Raw genomic sequence first — 14,076 nt, forward strand, 5'->3', positions numbered from 1 at the left:
AACCAATGAAATATTTTATTATTATATCATGTTGTTTTGTAGTTTGCGTTCTTATTATTATTATTCCAATTATTGAGGGAATTTTAAAAGCTATGAGTCTTCAAAGTAGAAAGAAACAAAGGCACAAATGCTTACAATGTAATTTAATGGGATATGAATATTTGGAAAAAATAAACAAAGAAGATATAGAAAATGTAGATTGTTGTTATACATGTTATCCTACAGTACCTTCCTGTAGACATGAAAAAATGTCACCAAATGAATTTTTAGAAAATTATGTTCAAAAGAAAAGTAATAAAATAGAGAAAATAAAAGAAGAGGATCCTGCTACTTTAAATAATATTGAAGAAGAATCATTATTTTAGAAAAATAGATTAGATAATAATATTGTAATATTGTATATATTTTTAAAAGCACTTTTTAATAACTTATTAAAGTAAACATTTTATACTTCCTTTATACTTACTCAACTATTTCCTAACGCGAAAAGTCACATTATTGGAAAAGTGTTCTTCCCTGTTTTTTAGTAAAATTTTTAACTCTATACTGTGCATTTCTCAATTGTCTATTTTGTAAGTCAATAATAAATTTTACAATAATGGCTAGGAGAACGGATGTAAAATCTCAAGGCAGAAATCGTTTCGCTCAATTTGATGCTGATATTACCAGTGCTTATGATGATGACGATAATTATGATTCATTTCAACCACATAATAGTCGTCACGGAAATAAAAATAAAGTTTCGCAAAATATTAGTAAAGGACATGATAATAGAAAATTTCAAAAAGACTCCTTGGCGAAATCTGGACGTATAGTAACAAAACAAGTTATGTATACTGTAATAGTATGTTTAAAAATAAATTTTTTTTTGTTTTAAAATTAAATTTTAGGTAAAGGGATGCAATCAATGTTCAACTGATGAAATAATTACAGAAATTCAAGGATATACTACTGCATTTTTACCTTATTTGCCGTCAAAAACTGAAAAAGGCGATGTCCAATTTTATGTTAAAGATTCTGAAATTTCAACTAGTTTACATCAACTTTCAAGAAGAGTTAGGAATCCAAAAACAAATTCAAATATGACTATTATGACTACAAAAAGTGTGTGTTCGTGGAATAAATTACCAACTGGTCATAAAGAGATAATAGAATCTGTTTGTAAAAGTAGACTTTCTGCTGATGGAAAATCTTTAGATCTATCCAATTTTAGTTCTGATCCATATTTTAAAAGTAAAGGTATTATGGTTTCACTTCAAAGAACAGAAGTTATGATTGCTGTTGTTGATTTTGTTTATGAATCATGTCAAGAAATTGCTAATTTATCACTAAAAAGCACAGGTTTAAAACGTTTAGATGCCGTTGCATCAATGGTTCATGCAGCACCAATGATAAAAGTCTTAGATTTATCATGTAATATGATAGATAAAATTTCAGAACTGGGTAGAATTCGTGCATGGAAGCTCGAAGGATTGTTTTTGGAAAACACTGGAGCAGCAAATGCATTTACAGTAGCAGCTGATTATTCTAGGTTAGTTTTATTATCTGATTTCTTTTTTCCAGTTCTGTATTCATTCGGATGCGGAGAATGGACATGACATCAAAAGATTCAGAGAATTTCATGACATATTGAAATTTATTTCAGAATTGTTCAAGGATATTTTCCTTATTTAACAAATTTGGTAAGTTTATATACTACATAGTTTTAAAATGTTTTAGGATGGAATACAATTAAGTCCCTGTGAAAATGCTTCTGGTTTTAATGATGAAGTTAATATTGTTGTTAAACCAGGGTTTTGTCCATCACCAGAAATTAAAACCGTTTTGGGAATGTTTATTTCACAATATTTTGATATTTTTGATGGACCTGAGGGTAGAACTAATAGGAAGCAACTCGCCGAAGCTTATGACGAGAATGCTATGTTTTCTCTTGTGTGTGATGTTATCGATGACGGGAATCATAATGCGGTATTAAAAAATAGAGCAAAACTTCGTGATTCTGAATATAAAATATATAGGTCTATTTCACACAATTTTAAATACGAAGAAAAATGGCGTAGTTTTAAAACACGAACATACGGAAAAGGTAATCTTGAGGTTTTAGCAATGCTTTGCCGACTTCCTCCTACAGAACATATTCGCGAAAGCTTTGTGATGGATGTATCTATGACAACGGTAAGTCTTAAAAAATTTCATTACAATAACTTTATAATATTAAGGATACTATTGTAACATTTACACTTCAAGGAATGTTAAATGATGGAGAAACATATTTTACTTCATCAAGATCAATAAGTAATTTGAAATATTTTACTCGTAGTTTTGTTTGCCTTCCTAGAGGAGGAACGTAAGTTTTGTCTTAATATTTTTTTAATCTTAATTTTTTAGAGCCCTTTCCATAATATCAGATATTTTAACCATTCATCCTATTGATCCAGAAAGTGCATCAAAATATGAAACATATTGTATGAAACTAAAAAGCGAACAGTCTACTCTTGATACATCTACAGCAGTTAATGATTTATCATCCAATTTGGGAAATGTATCTACTCTCAATCAATCATCTACCTCAGTGATAAATACTGATGATCCCGAAATACGTAATGCAATGGTTAAATCATTTATGGAACAAAGTGGTATGAACGAAGTTTGGAGTAAACGTTGTCTTGAAGATTCCAATTGGAATTATTCTCTTGCAGGTGATAGATTTTTGAGTCTTAAAAATGATATTCCTGCTGAAGCTTTTGCAAAGTGACAACATATGGATTTCTGCTCTATTTTTCCTATGTTCGCACTTTATTTTTCAATCTTATAAATGAAAGGTTAAGAATTTAACTGGAAAAAACTAAAAAGTTAATTTTTTTTTGTAAAGTATCCAATTAGACAGTTGAAGAGGAAAGAAACTTTTTTAGAAATTTTTTTATTAAATCACAACCAATTTTGGATTTAATGGCGGAATTGTTTTTGAGATTTATCACTTACATAATGAAGATTAGTTTTGCAGATATGTTTGACAAATATTTGAAGAAGAAAGAAAATTTTGAATGTTTTTTTTTTATTTTTATTAGTTGAGAATGCCGATTTCACAATTGTAAATTATTGTAACCATTTTGTTTATCATTTGATTTACATTTTGAGTTTTTTTATTGTATTTATTAACATAACCCTTTCCTTATATATTTTTAATTGTTTTTTTAGCATCGGCATTCTCTTAGGTATTTTTATTTCTATATTTGTATTTTTTTTTGGGTTTCATTGAATTTTAGTACTTGACATTTAAGCATAGTAATATGAAGTATCTCTTTTACAAATAGAATTATCTATTGTAACATTTTTTTAAAAGGTATAAAATACCTAAAACATAAAAAAAAACAACATTAAACAAACATGAAACAAAAAATGTTTTTAAAATCAAATATACTCTCTTTATTAATACATTTTTCCCTTACAAAGATCAATTGGAAATAAGAAGTTATGGAATATTACTTGCTTTTAATTGAAAGTTTTCTAAAATTCATTTGAAATCTGATTTTTGTGATTTTTTTAAATTTGTTTCTTAAATCTTTTAACTTGTAAAATTCTTAACTTTTATTTGTTTGATGAATAAATTGTTGTAAATCACCTTGTCTTACAAAGAACTTTATACTTGAGTTGGTGGAGTGTATACGTCAGTTAGAATAATATTTTTATCTTCGTAAAATTTATGGCATCACTAGTACCCTATATTTCAAAAAGAGGCGTTCGTTCTTTGAATTCTTTCTACTTCAAAGCTCCATATTTCTTTTTCAAGAAAGGATCCAAGGGACAGCGTAAAATAGGTCCTGTTTACGAAGAAAAAAAAGATTGGCCAGGACAAAAAAGGGAATTTCCGGAACTTTCTCCTAAATTTATGAAGCTCAATCCGGAGGAATTACACAGTAAGTTATATTTTTTTTAATGCCATTAAAATTGTCTGTAGATTATACTGGAGTTCAACCTGTTGGATATCATGATGAAAAAACGGGTAAATTTGTTATTGTAAAAGAAATGGTTCCAGAATTAGTTGTACCAGATCTATCTAAATTCAAATTGAAACCTTACGTTTCATATCGAACTGATACTGAAATAGAAAAACGGAAGAAAAGTTTCCTTGATAAAGTCAAAAAATTGGGTAGTGTAGAATTAGCTGATATGAAATCTAATGAAGATGAAAGATGGCCACCACCACCAATGAAACCAAAAACATTATTTGATTTATTCTATGCCGATACAATAAAAAAAGACTTTTTATCGAGAAAAACTGAATCAAAAGACTTAAATAAATAATTAGATTTTAAATTGTTTTGTTATATGTTTTTTTCTAAGAATAGGATAAACTATTATCTAATAATTTTTTCTGTTATAGTATTAATTTGTTTCTGTGAGAAAAAATATTCAGCTAGTTGGCAACAAATGATCACACAGCGACCTTTGTTTCCTTGTTATTAGCTCACAGTCGCTAAATGTACAACTACGACTGTATAAAGCGATCGAATTTTGATCTTTTAAATTATAAATAAAAAAAAATTTTACTGGTATGAAATTAATCATCTGCTTACAGCAATTTTTGTAATGCTTATTGCTTTACTGTCATTTTTAAATATCCATATATTGATGATTTTAAAAATTTTACCAAAAGTGGTGAGATAAAACATTTATCACCATCATCTTTTTTCTCTAACTTTATATATCATCGTTATAATATTTATTGTTTGGAACTGTTTTCTTTTTTTTCAACGGTTTTTTTAATCAAATTTTTAATTTTTTTTTTAATGTGGAAAAATTTTTTTCTTTTAGGATTCATTATTTAAACTAATTTCTTTTTGAATTTGGATAGGTTTAACATTCCTTAGTTATTATTGTTTTTCTGTGGTGCAGTCAATTAATTTGTTGGATATTTTTCTGATAAAAGTTAGAGTAAAAAAAAAATGGAAAATACTTTGAAGCATAGGACATCAAATGATATTAGTAGCAAAGATAGACAACCCAATATTATAATTGAAAAAAAGGATGGTCAAACAGGAGTGAAAAAAAATGATTTTGGAAACAAAAGATATATCAAAAATGTTAATGGGGTTTTTTATAATACGGGAAATACAAGGTAATTGAATATTTAAAAAAAAATTTGATAAATGTATAATTTTTTTTAGATATTACAAAAATAGATATTCTTATAAAGGGAATCATAAGCAATCTAATGGACAAATGAATCGATATAATAGTTATCAAGGAGATTTTTATTCTGGACAGTTTAATCAACGAAATTTCTATAATAGTTACAATAACCGCTCCTACCGTAATTCTCATTCATCAAGAAACTCTTCACAATCAAATGATATGTATATGAATGAAAAGAATCCTCGTTCCAGAATTCATTCTGAAAATTCTCAATCATCAAGAGACTTTCCTCCGTCTCTTCAAACAAATAACATAAAATTTACTAATATATCAGATCAAATACAAAATTATAATAAGAATGAAAAAAAAGACTCTTTTACATCACTACCAAACGTCAATAACACAAATTCATCAACTTTTATTAAACCTAATACTACATATGTCACACCTGAAACAAATAAAATGTGTGTTTGTAGTGCCACAAACAACAAAGGAAAAATATTAGGTGGTAGAAAATGCTGTATTTGTGAGGACGATACAAGACATGAAATAAAAATGTAAGTTTTATTTAAAAATTAGATTAATATTACTTACATGGCTGGTTACAAAAATTAAAATAGATATTTTTTTTTTTTAAAAAAATAGTCTTGTCATTTCCAATAGGATAACAATTAAAAATTATATACGTTATTGAGAAACATAAACAAGCTCAGAGTTTCATATAGCCTAAGGGTTATCTTTTAAACAGGCGAGCTAGCCGTTCCATTCATCATTTATATATATTATAATATTATGATTATAAAAATAAAGTTATCATCTTATTTCAAATTTATCAAATATTTTTTTTATAATATTTTTAAACAACTTCGCGCACATTTTATTAATATTTCTCTAATAAAAATAATAGGGGCAATCAAAAGTTATTCTTTTCTTTCAAATCCTGATTTTTTTAAGTGATATTAAACTAGAATTACCAGCTCTTAAATTTACTCGTTATCTTGCTAATTTCTTAGGTGCATTTTACAACTAAGAAAATACCCCATTATAAAATTTAGTTTACATATGTCTTCAAATTTTATCTATATTATATTTTAATATTTATACTGCCAATTATTAGTCGTAAAAATATAAATTATTTTTCTGCTTTATTTTTTCACCTGTTAGAAAAGTTACAAATTATATAATAAATAATATGTGCATGGTATTACATTTATTTAAAAATTTCTTGTTTAAACATTGGATTTTTTTTTTCAAAAATTCAAATGACGGAGAAATGCTTTCATGATCATATGACTCTTCGCTGAAGATTTAAAATTTTTTTCTCCAACAGAATTAACTTTACATTCTTTTAACAATGCTACTTACAAAAGTAAATTGCTTTAATGCTACTTAAATATTGAATGTTTTTTTTCTACAGTGAATATTTTCCATTTGTGTGTATTTTTTTCAACAGAAGTCTTCTTCTATCATTCAGCAATGGTGTATTTTATTTCTTTCTCTTTTTTTGAAATGTGATAAGTTTTAATTACCACTTTATATTTTTAGTTTAATATTTTATTTTTTTTATATTCTTTTCTTAATTATATCTAACTACATATTTATTTATATACTATAAGTTAGTAATATTTTTGTTTTTGTTCTATCTAGATAACCGTTAGCTTAAGTGTACTTTAATTTATTCTAAATTTTACTGTACATTCTTAAATTTTCAAAATAATAAATTGATATCGTTTATTTCTCAAGGAAAATCTTATAGATATCAATTTCTTGCTACATGTATCTACGTTTATATGAACTTGTTATATACTAATGGGTTTTTTTTCAATGTCGATTGGTGAATTTTATAAACATATTTATAATACACAAAAAAATATATATTACATTAGTGATCTTTTTTATATTAAATTTGGTATATTATTTTGTATATATTGGTAAAAATAATAATTTGTTTTTATAATACATCTAAATTTATACATACTGGTCATCTTTAACAATCCGGTCTGAAACGTACTTTTTTATTTCCACTCCTCTTGATGAAGGAAAAACATAGAGATTCAGTTATTTACTTTAGTCCTCAACAGTTAATGAATATATTCATTGTAATTTTACATAACTTAAGAAAAATTTTATTTTTATGTATGTATAATTAATTTTTAGTTACTAAGTATTAGTAAAAATCTCCAAAGAATTTTCTGGAATTTTTTTTATAAATTAATTGTTTTAAGTTTTATATTGCTCTTTGTATTTATGATTTTTGATCTTGATTATATTTTTAACAAGATATATGTGGAATATCTAAGTTATTATTAAAGTTTGAGAAATTACTAAATATATTTTAAGAGAAATGAAATAAAAAAAATGAAGGATAAATTGTTTTTAGCGCCGTTCTTTTTCAAAACCCATTATTCCTATTTTCAAATATATATATTTTGGAGAAATGTTAATGATGGTACGATACTGTACTCTCATCTATTATTAGGAATGACAAATTTCTTTTTACAGGTATTAAAATAAAAAAAAAAAATTTGCATCTGCTTCATTTATATGTTAATATTTTATAATTAACATTTCTTATCAGTGTCGTTTTATAATTTTTATAGTTTTAAACATAAAACTATTTGTAATTATTACTATTTAGTGAGTATACCTCTTTTTTTTTATAGGTCATCTATTAAAAATCCATGATTATTTCTATCAAAGTAACATTGTCTTTTTTTTTTGTTTATACACTTTGTATATTATTTATTTAGTTGTTATATTATTATATTATCACAAGTAAAATAGTCTAGTTATTTTTTAACAATCGGCTGTTGTTAATCTCTTCTATATAAATTATCAATATTAAAGAAGGGTGATTTAGTTGATCACTATACAGCAAAAATGCTGTTATCTTAAAATTTGCAAATCATCTATTTTAAATTAATTAATAAATTAATCTTTTTCATATCGATTTTATACATATATTATTTCTTATAATATTGTTGATACTATTTTTGATAGTAATATTATATTAATTTATATTTTTGTGAACGTGTAATTACATAAAACTTTTAATTTTTCTTAATATAATTATTCCTTTTTTCTATTACTTGTATATTTTTACTCTACTTTAGCGCTTAATTTCTTTTACGATCTTCTTTCGCAGAAGACCGAAGAATTTATTTGACTTCCTATAATTTGATATTACGCCAATGAATCTTAATCTTCAGACAACTATTATTCGGCTAAACTCAACTAGTACGCCGCAGAACCATTTTGATAATAGGAATGACGGTTCTGATAGTGGAATGCACACAAATTCAACTTCTTCCGCTTCTTCCAACGATGGTGATCCAAAAAGATTGGAAAGCTTATCAAATGTAACTGTTCAAGATAATATCCTTAGACATGTTGAAGTCAATTGCAAGCCAGCAAATCGACTTGCTAAATGGAATAGGACACCAAAAAATTCTTTTTTAAAGCGCCAACTTGGGTATAATAATCGTAGAAATAAATATTCTTATAGTAGTATAAGTCCTGTACAACAATTTTATGCAGATTTGCCGGTATCAGAAGATTTAAAATATCAACTCCTAAATGGATTTCGTCGTAATTCGAACATCCCACATTGTCATTTAGGATTGCCTCCACTACCCATACAACCACCATTATTTTATCATTATCATGAAATTGTTAGCAAAGCGAAAGAAATGTATGATCATGTTATTGAACAATATTCTATTACAAATTCTAAAGTATTAGAGTTTTTTTACAAACATATGGTAGATGAAAATCCTTTGTTACATTACTATCCTAACAAAACATATTTTGCATGTTTTGATGCTAGTCATTTTTATAAAGTTGAAAATTATAACCAGCCATGTTATTTTTATGAAGGGTTAGAAAAGATTTGAATTAATTTGTTATATATTAATATATTTTTATTTTAGAAATTCACAAAATCAATATAATGTTCCACCTCCTAAAATAGAAAATTCTATTGATGTTAATATGAAATATACAACATCAAAAGTAGAAGAAAAAAATAATTCTTTAGGTCAATATGATTGTTGTCCAGAGAAAACAAAAAAAACAAACTATCAATATCATGATGATAAATGTACAAATTATTCAAAAAATCTAAAAAAAGAAAAGAGTATTATTAACTTTGAAGAAGATAATCTAAAAGAACAACATCTAGCAAAATGTTTACCAATGGTTATGTCATATAAAGAAGCCGTTCAAAATACAGGCGATTTTGAATTACCACCTCCGGATATTCCAGTAAGCATTGGAATGCCAAATAACATAGTGTCTAATGATCAATATTTTTTCCAATCGACACCTATTAATGGGTTTATTCCTCCTAATCCTGTTTCACAAAATTTTAACAATAGTCAATATCCTCTATCAATGAACCTTTCTAGTTATCAATCTTCTTCGCAACTACCTACTTGTTGTAGTACGGTTCCACAACAATATGCATATGTTCAAGAATGTGATCCACACAATAACAAAAATGCTGCTGCCGTTCAATCACTTTGCTTTATGTTTCTTGAAGATTGTAAAACTATTGATAAAAATCGATCTTCTATTGTTGGCAAACACCAACAACCAGTTAATGGTAGTATAAGAGGTTAGTTTTACTTTATATATTAAAATTTACTTAAGTCTTATCACTTTCAAAATTCTTCAAAACGTTAAATTTCTAACGTTTATTTTTTTATCTTTATATATTTAAGATGTTTTAATTTTGAATTACGTGTTTTTAAATAACAAAGTATAGAAATATCATTTCAAGGTTGTTGTATATATAATAGTATTTAATATACATTACGTTTATGCTTATCAGTTTAATATCATTTTCATGATGAAGGCTACATTCGTTTAATATTACTATGAATATATACATATTTATTTGTAGTAATTGACATATCGACAATTTTTATGTTTCATTTTACGTTTTATATATATAGCACAATATATTAAAAATCAAATTGCGCACTAAATGTAGTGTCAAATTTAATTTATTTTTAAGATTAAAATATAGGATAAAAAAGAGTATTGATGCTTTTTTTTAAACAATGAAGATTAATCTGTAACATAAGTTTCTGCCAAGTTTTTTTTATAGTTACTTAGAATTAAAAAATTAACAAAAATTGTATATGATATTATATTATTTAGAATTGTTAATTTTATAACGGAAAAAGAATTTTTGTATAATTTTTTTTTTCTATTATTTTATTAATATTATTAAATGTAACTAATAGTTGTACAAAATCCTTTGTACTTTGTTAGTAAAATAAATGCAATAGGCAAAAGAGAGAGAGAGTACGTGTGAAAAACCCAGACACATTATGATTAATTATACGTAATAGTTTTATCTTACCATACTTATGGTGAAATACCATTTACTTATATTCAATATTTTTTCTTTCTTATTACACATTTAATATTGGAAAAATTGATTTGCTTTGATAATGAGACGATCAAATGGTATGCATATCGTGTAAGAAAGAGACACATTTTTAAAAGGGCGAATTTTTAGTGCTCAATTATTTCTATGTCTCTTAACATTTTATAAAATTTATTATATAACTTTGTTGGCTTTGTTTTATCGTCCTTTGCGCATTTTTTATCCGATCTCTCAATTTCTCTTTTTCTCCACGTTGTCCATTTTCTATTGTAGAAATTACATTTTATATAGGTATTTTTTTTAACATATTTTTTTGTTTTAAGACTTTTTTTTTAAATTTTAATCGGTGTTCTAACATACTCCGGTAAATTTTTTTGACAAATCTTGTGTGATTATCACACTTAATTATAATTCAATGTATAACTCTGAATATTTTTCTGTATCATATTCAAAACAATATTCAACGTTATTTCACGGTAGAACTATATCAAGTAAAGCTATTTTGAAAACTAGTAATAGAAAATTAGTTGCAAATTTGTGTAAGAAAATTTTTCTAGTAAAATTTGTTGCTTTAACAAGATTTTTTATTGCTGCTAGAAGCACTAGAATAAACCAGTTTACAAAAAAAAGGATTCGTTTTATATGATAATCTTGACAAAGATTTTGTTATGGAATCACTTGATAAGGAGAAATTACTTTTGACTTTAAAAGCTTATCATGGTAACCAACAACCTTCATTTGTTTTACCAAATATGTTCAAATTAGGTTTGCCTAAATTTGGATTTTATAGTGAAGCTTATATTGTTGGTGTAGTTGGGTTACCTTGTTGGCAAAGTCGTTTTTGGATGAAACTTAGAAAAATTTATACTTCATCAGCCTTTATTCATTTTGATCCTACAATTCACCTTGTATCTAATTTGAATACAACATCCTCTTCTTGTTCATCTTGTTTATATCCTGAGTCTACCATTTCTGATGATTCATTTAATAATTCACAAATGTGTTCTAATAATATAGTTAATGATTCATTTTGTTTTGATGACGATCAAGAATGTGGTTGTGGTATTAGAAAATGTGATTGTAAAATAAAAGATAAATGTCAGAAATTTATTGAAGGTTGGTACAGTGATAAGACAAAAAAAAATTTTTTTATTTATGTTGTATTTGTTATTATTATTGATTATCTGTTATATTTTAAGGTGAATGTGGATACTATACAGAAGGAGGTTCACAACCAACAAATTCAATTAATATTAAAACACCAACTGATGAGGATGTATCGTATTCAGAGGAGGATTTAAAAATAAATACTAGTAAAATGAGGCAAGTAAAAGCGGTTCATCCTTTGGAGTCAAATGACTTTAGCCAACTTACACATGTAAAAGATGAGATAACATCAACATCGTATTTGTCGATTAATGACTCAGAATCTAAATATGCATCTGATAAAGACAGAAAGAGATACTTATGTAGTGATAAGGAATCTCAATATTATTCTAAGTCATCTGAATCAAATACATCTAGTACTGAAAAAGATGAAAAAAATAAAGAAAATAATGTTAATTGGGAACAAAAAAAACAAGATACATTTAACAAAAAAAGTAAAAAAAATAAAATTTCGGAACAAAAAGAAAATAATCGTCCTAAGGGTCAGGCTTTAGTTTACAATATAGGTTTACAACAAAATCACTCTAGTCTTTCTGATAATTTAATACACCCTGGTATGGATTCAACAGGACAACTTTTTATCTCACAAATGGATTCATTAAGTGAAAGAATTTTTGATTTTCATTCTTCAGTGATGCAAAGTCAAGCACATCTTAATAGAAAATTATATCTTCGTGATATGATTTATTATACCATTTGTCCATTATTTCCTACTTCTGGTCTTTATATTGTTGGATCATCATTAAATGGTTTTGGAAATAATGGTTCTGATATGGATTTATGTTTAATGTTAACAAACAAAGAATTAGATCAAAGAAGAGATGCTGTAGCTATTCTTAACGCTATAAAAACAAAAATGTCATCAATCGATTGGATTCGTGATCTCCACTTAATCGTTGCTAAAGTTCCCATTTTAAGAATCACGTTCAATGCTCCATTTTCAAATATTACCGTTGATCTTAATGCAAATAATTCCGTTGCTATAAAAAATACACATTTGTTATGTGCATATTCAAACTGTATGTTACAAATATTTTATTTTATTTTTAAATTTATTGTAAATTAATAATATTTTTTAGTTGATTGGAGAGTACGTCCTTTAGTTTCTGCTGTTAAAGAATGGGCAAAAAGGAGAGGTATTAATGATGCAAATCAGTCAACGTTTACTTCATATTCACTGGTATTAATGTGCCTTCATTATCTTCAATGCGGGTTAGATGTACCCATATTACCTTCTTTACAAGAGTTATATCAGGATCGGTTTAGTAATAAATGTGATGTTAGAAATTTAAATGTAGTTGTTTCCTTAGAAAAGCCTAACAAAGAAATATGGCCCTATGAATCAAAAGCCACACTTGGTGAACTTCTTATTGGATTCTTAAAATATTATGCTGAAATTTTTGATTTTGAAAATGATGTTATTAGTATTCGATGTGGAAAAAGATTATCAAGAAGAGAAGTAATGAAAAATGATGCTACTCATCATTCTAAATCACAATGGGGATGTGTATGTATTGAGGAACCCTTTACTCTTATGAATACTGCTCATTCTGTTTTTGATAGCGTTGTTTTTGAAGCAATTAAACAATGCTTTGTTGAAACATATGAACATCTTAAAAATACTAGCGATTTTGATGTATTCCTTAGTGGTAGATCAATTAAAGATGTTCTTGGTAGTTATACTTTAATTCCACCAGGAGGAGTAATATACAATGCTCCACGTCAAAATGGAACTAATCAATTAACATCTAATACCTCTATGGCATTTTCAAGTCCTGAAATTTCATTGTCAAACAGTAGTCAGGAGGAAAGTAGTAATGAATTTAATACAAATACCTCTGAGGTATTATCTGATAATAGTATATCAAAATCAAGCTCATTAGATGACATAGGGAAAAAATCAACAAAAAGGGGAGGAACATTATCTAGTGTTCCAAAATCTAATACTTGTTCCTTAAATAATATAACAAATAATTATGAACAACAAAAAGTTGAGGAAATCGATGGAAAAAAGAATGGTGAAAATGGATCAATATCTTTAAAAACTGGTCATGTTGATATTACAGAATTTGGTTTAACTCCAGTCCAGGGAACAAATGCTAATATTGACGAGTTAAATGTATACGGAAAGTGTAGTCCTAATGAAAAGAATAATATTCAGGGTACATTAACAGAACAGAACAAAATTAAAAATACTAAGAAAGAAGATTTAAATATATCAAATTCCTCTGTTAGAAGCAAAGGTAAACATCGTTCAAAGAAGGGTACTACTAATAATTTTGATGAAATAAAATGTACAATAGAGAATTAAAATATTTTTTCTTATGACACTTAAAATTTGTAGGAATGTAAAATATATTTGGTCTTGGATCTCATGT

At 26.2% G+C, this 14,076-nt stretch overlaps 5 protein-coding genes across 5 annotated transcripts; all 5 read left to right on the top strand.

Annotated features, from left to right (window-relative positions):
• Positions 1-5: 5 nt before the first annotated feature.
• Positions 6-365, top strand: SRAE_2000217600 (Hypothetical protein; the record flags this gene model as incomplete). Its single annotated transcript, XM_024653215.1, has 1 exon — positions 6-365. One exon carries the CDS (start codon positions 6-8, stop codon positions 363-365), a length of 360 nt encoding a protein of 119 aa, XP_024506714.1.
• Positions 366-598: 233 nt separating this feature from the next.
• On the top strand, positions 599-2,755 carry SRAE_2000217700 (Nuclear RNA export factor 2; the record flags this gene model as incomplete). Its single annotated transcript, XM_024653216.1, has 6 exons — positions 599-844; positions 891-1,531; positions 1,646-1,682; positions 1,720-2,175; positions 2,220-2,347; positions 2,389-2,755. The coding sequence occupies 6 exons, from the start codon at positions 599-601 to the stop codon at positions 2,753-2,755; spliced, it is 1,875 nt and encodes a 624-aa protein (XP_024506715.1).
• Positions 2,756-3,703: 948 nt separating this feature from the next.
• SRAE_2000217800 (Ribosomal protein L27/L41, mitochondrial family-containing protein) lies at positions 3,704-4,305 on the top strand (the record flags this gene model as incomplete). Its single annotated transcript, XM_024653217.1, has 2 exons — positions 3,704-3,917; positions 3,959-4,305. The coding sequence occupies 2 exons, from the start codon at positions 3,704-3,706 to the stop codon at positions 4,303-4,305; spliced, it is 561 nt and encodes a 186-aa protein (XP_024506716.1).
• Positions 4,306-4,946: 641 nt separating this feature from the next.
• Positions 4,947-6,166, top strand: SRAE_2000217900 (Hypothetical protein; the record flags this gene model as incomplete). The annotated part of the gene is made up of 3 exons (XM_024653219.1): positions 4,947-5,119; positions 5,169-5,693; positions 6,091-6,166. 3 exons carry the CDS (start codon positions 4,947-4,949, stop codon positions 6,164-6,166), a joined length of 774 nt encoding a protein of 257 aa, XP_024506717.1.
• A 2,161-nt stretch (positions 6,167-8,327) lies between these two features.
• Positions 8,328-14,009, top strand: SRAE_2000218000 (Poly(A) RNA polymerase GLD2; the record flags this gene model as incomplete). Its single annotated transcript, XM_024653220.1, has 5 exons — positions 8,328-9,013; positions 9,066-9,751; positions 11,731-11,854; positions 11,897-12,717; positions 12,778-14,009. The coding sequence occupies 5 exons, from the start codon at positions 8,328-8,330 to the stop codon at positions 14,007-14,009; spliced, it is 3,549 nt and encodes a 1,182-aa protein (XP_024506718.1).
• Between the last annotated feature and the right edge of the window lie 67 nt (positions 14,010-14,076).

Source organism: Strongyloides ratti (genome assembly GCF_001040885.1).
Source record: "Strongyloides ratti genome assembly S_ratti_ED321, chromosome : 2".
NCBI lineage: Eukaryota > Metazoa > Nematoda > Chromadorea > Rhabditida > Strongyloididae > Strongyloides > Strongyloides ratti.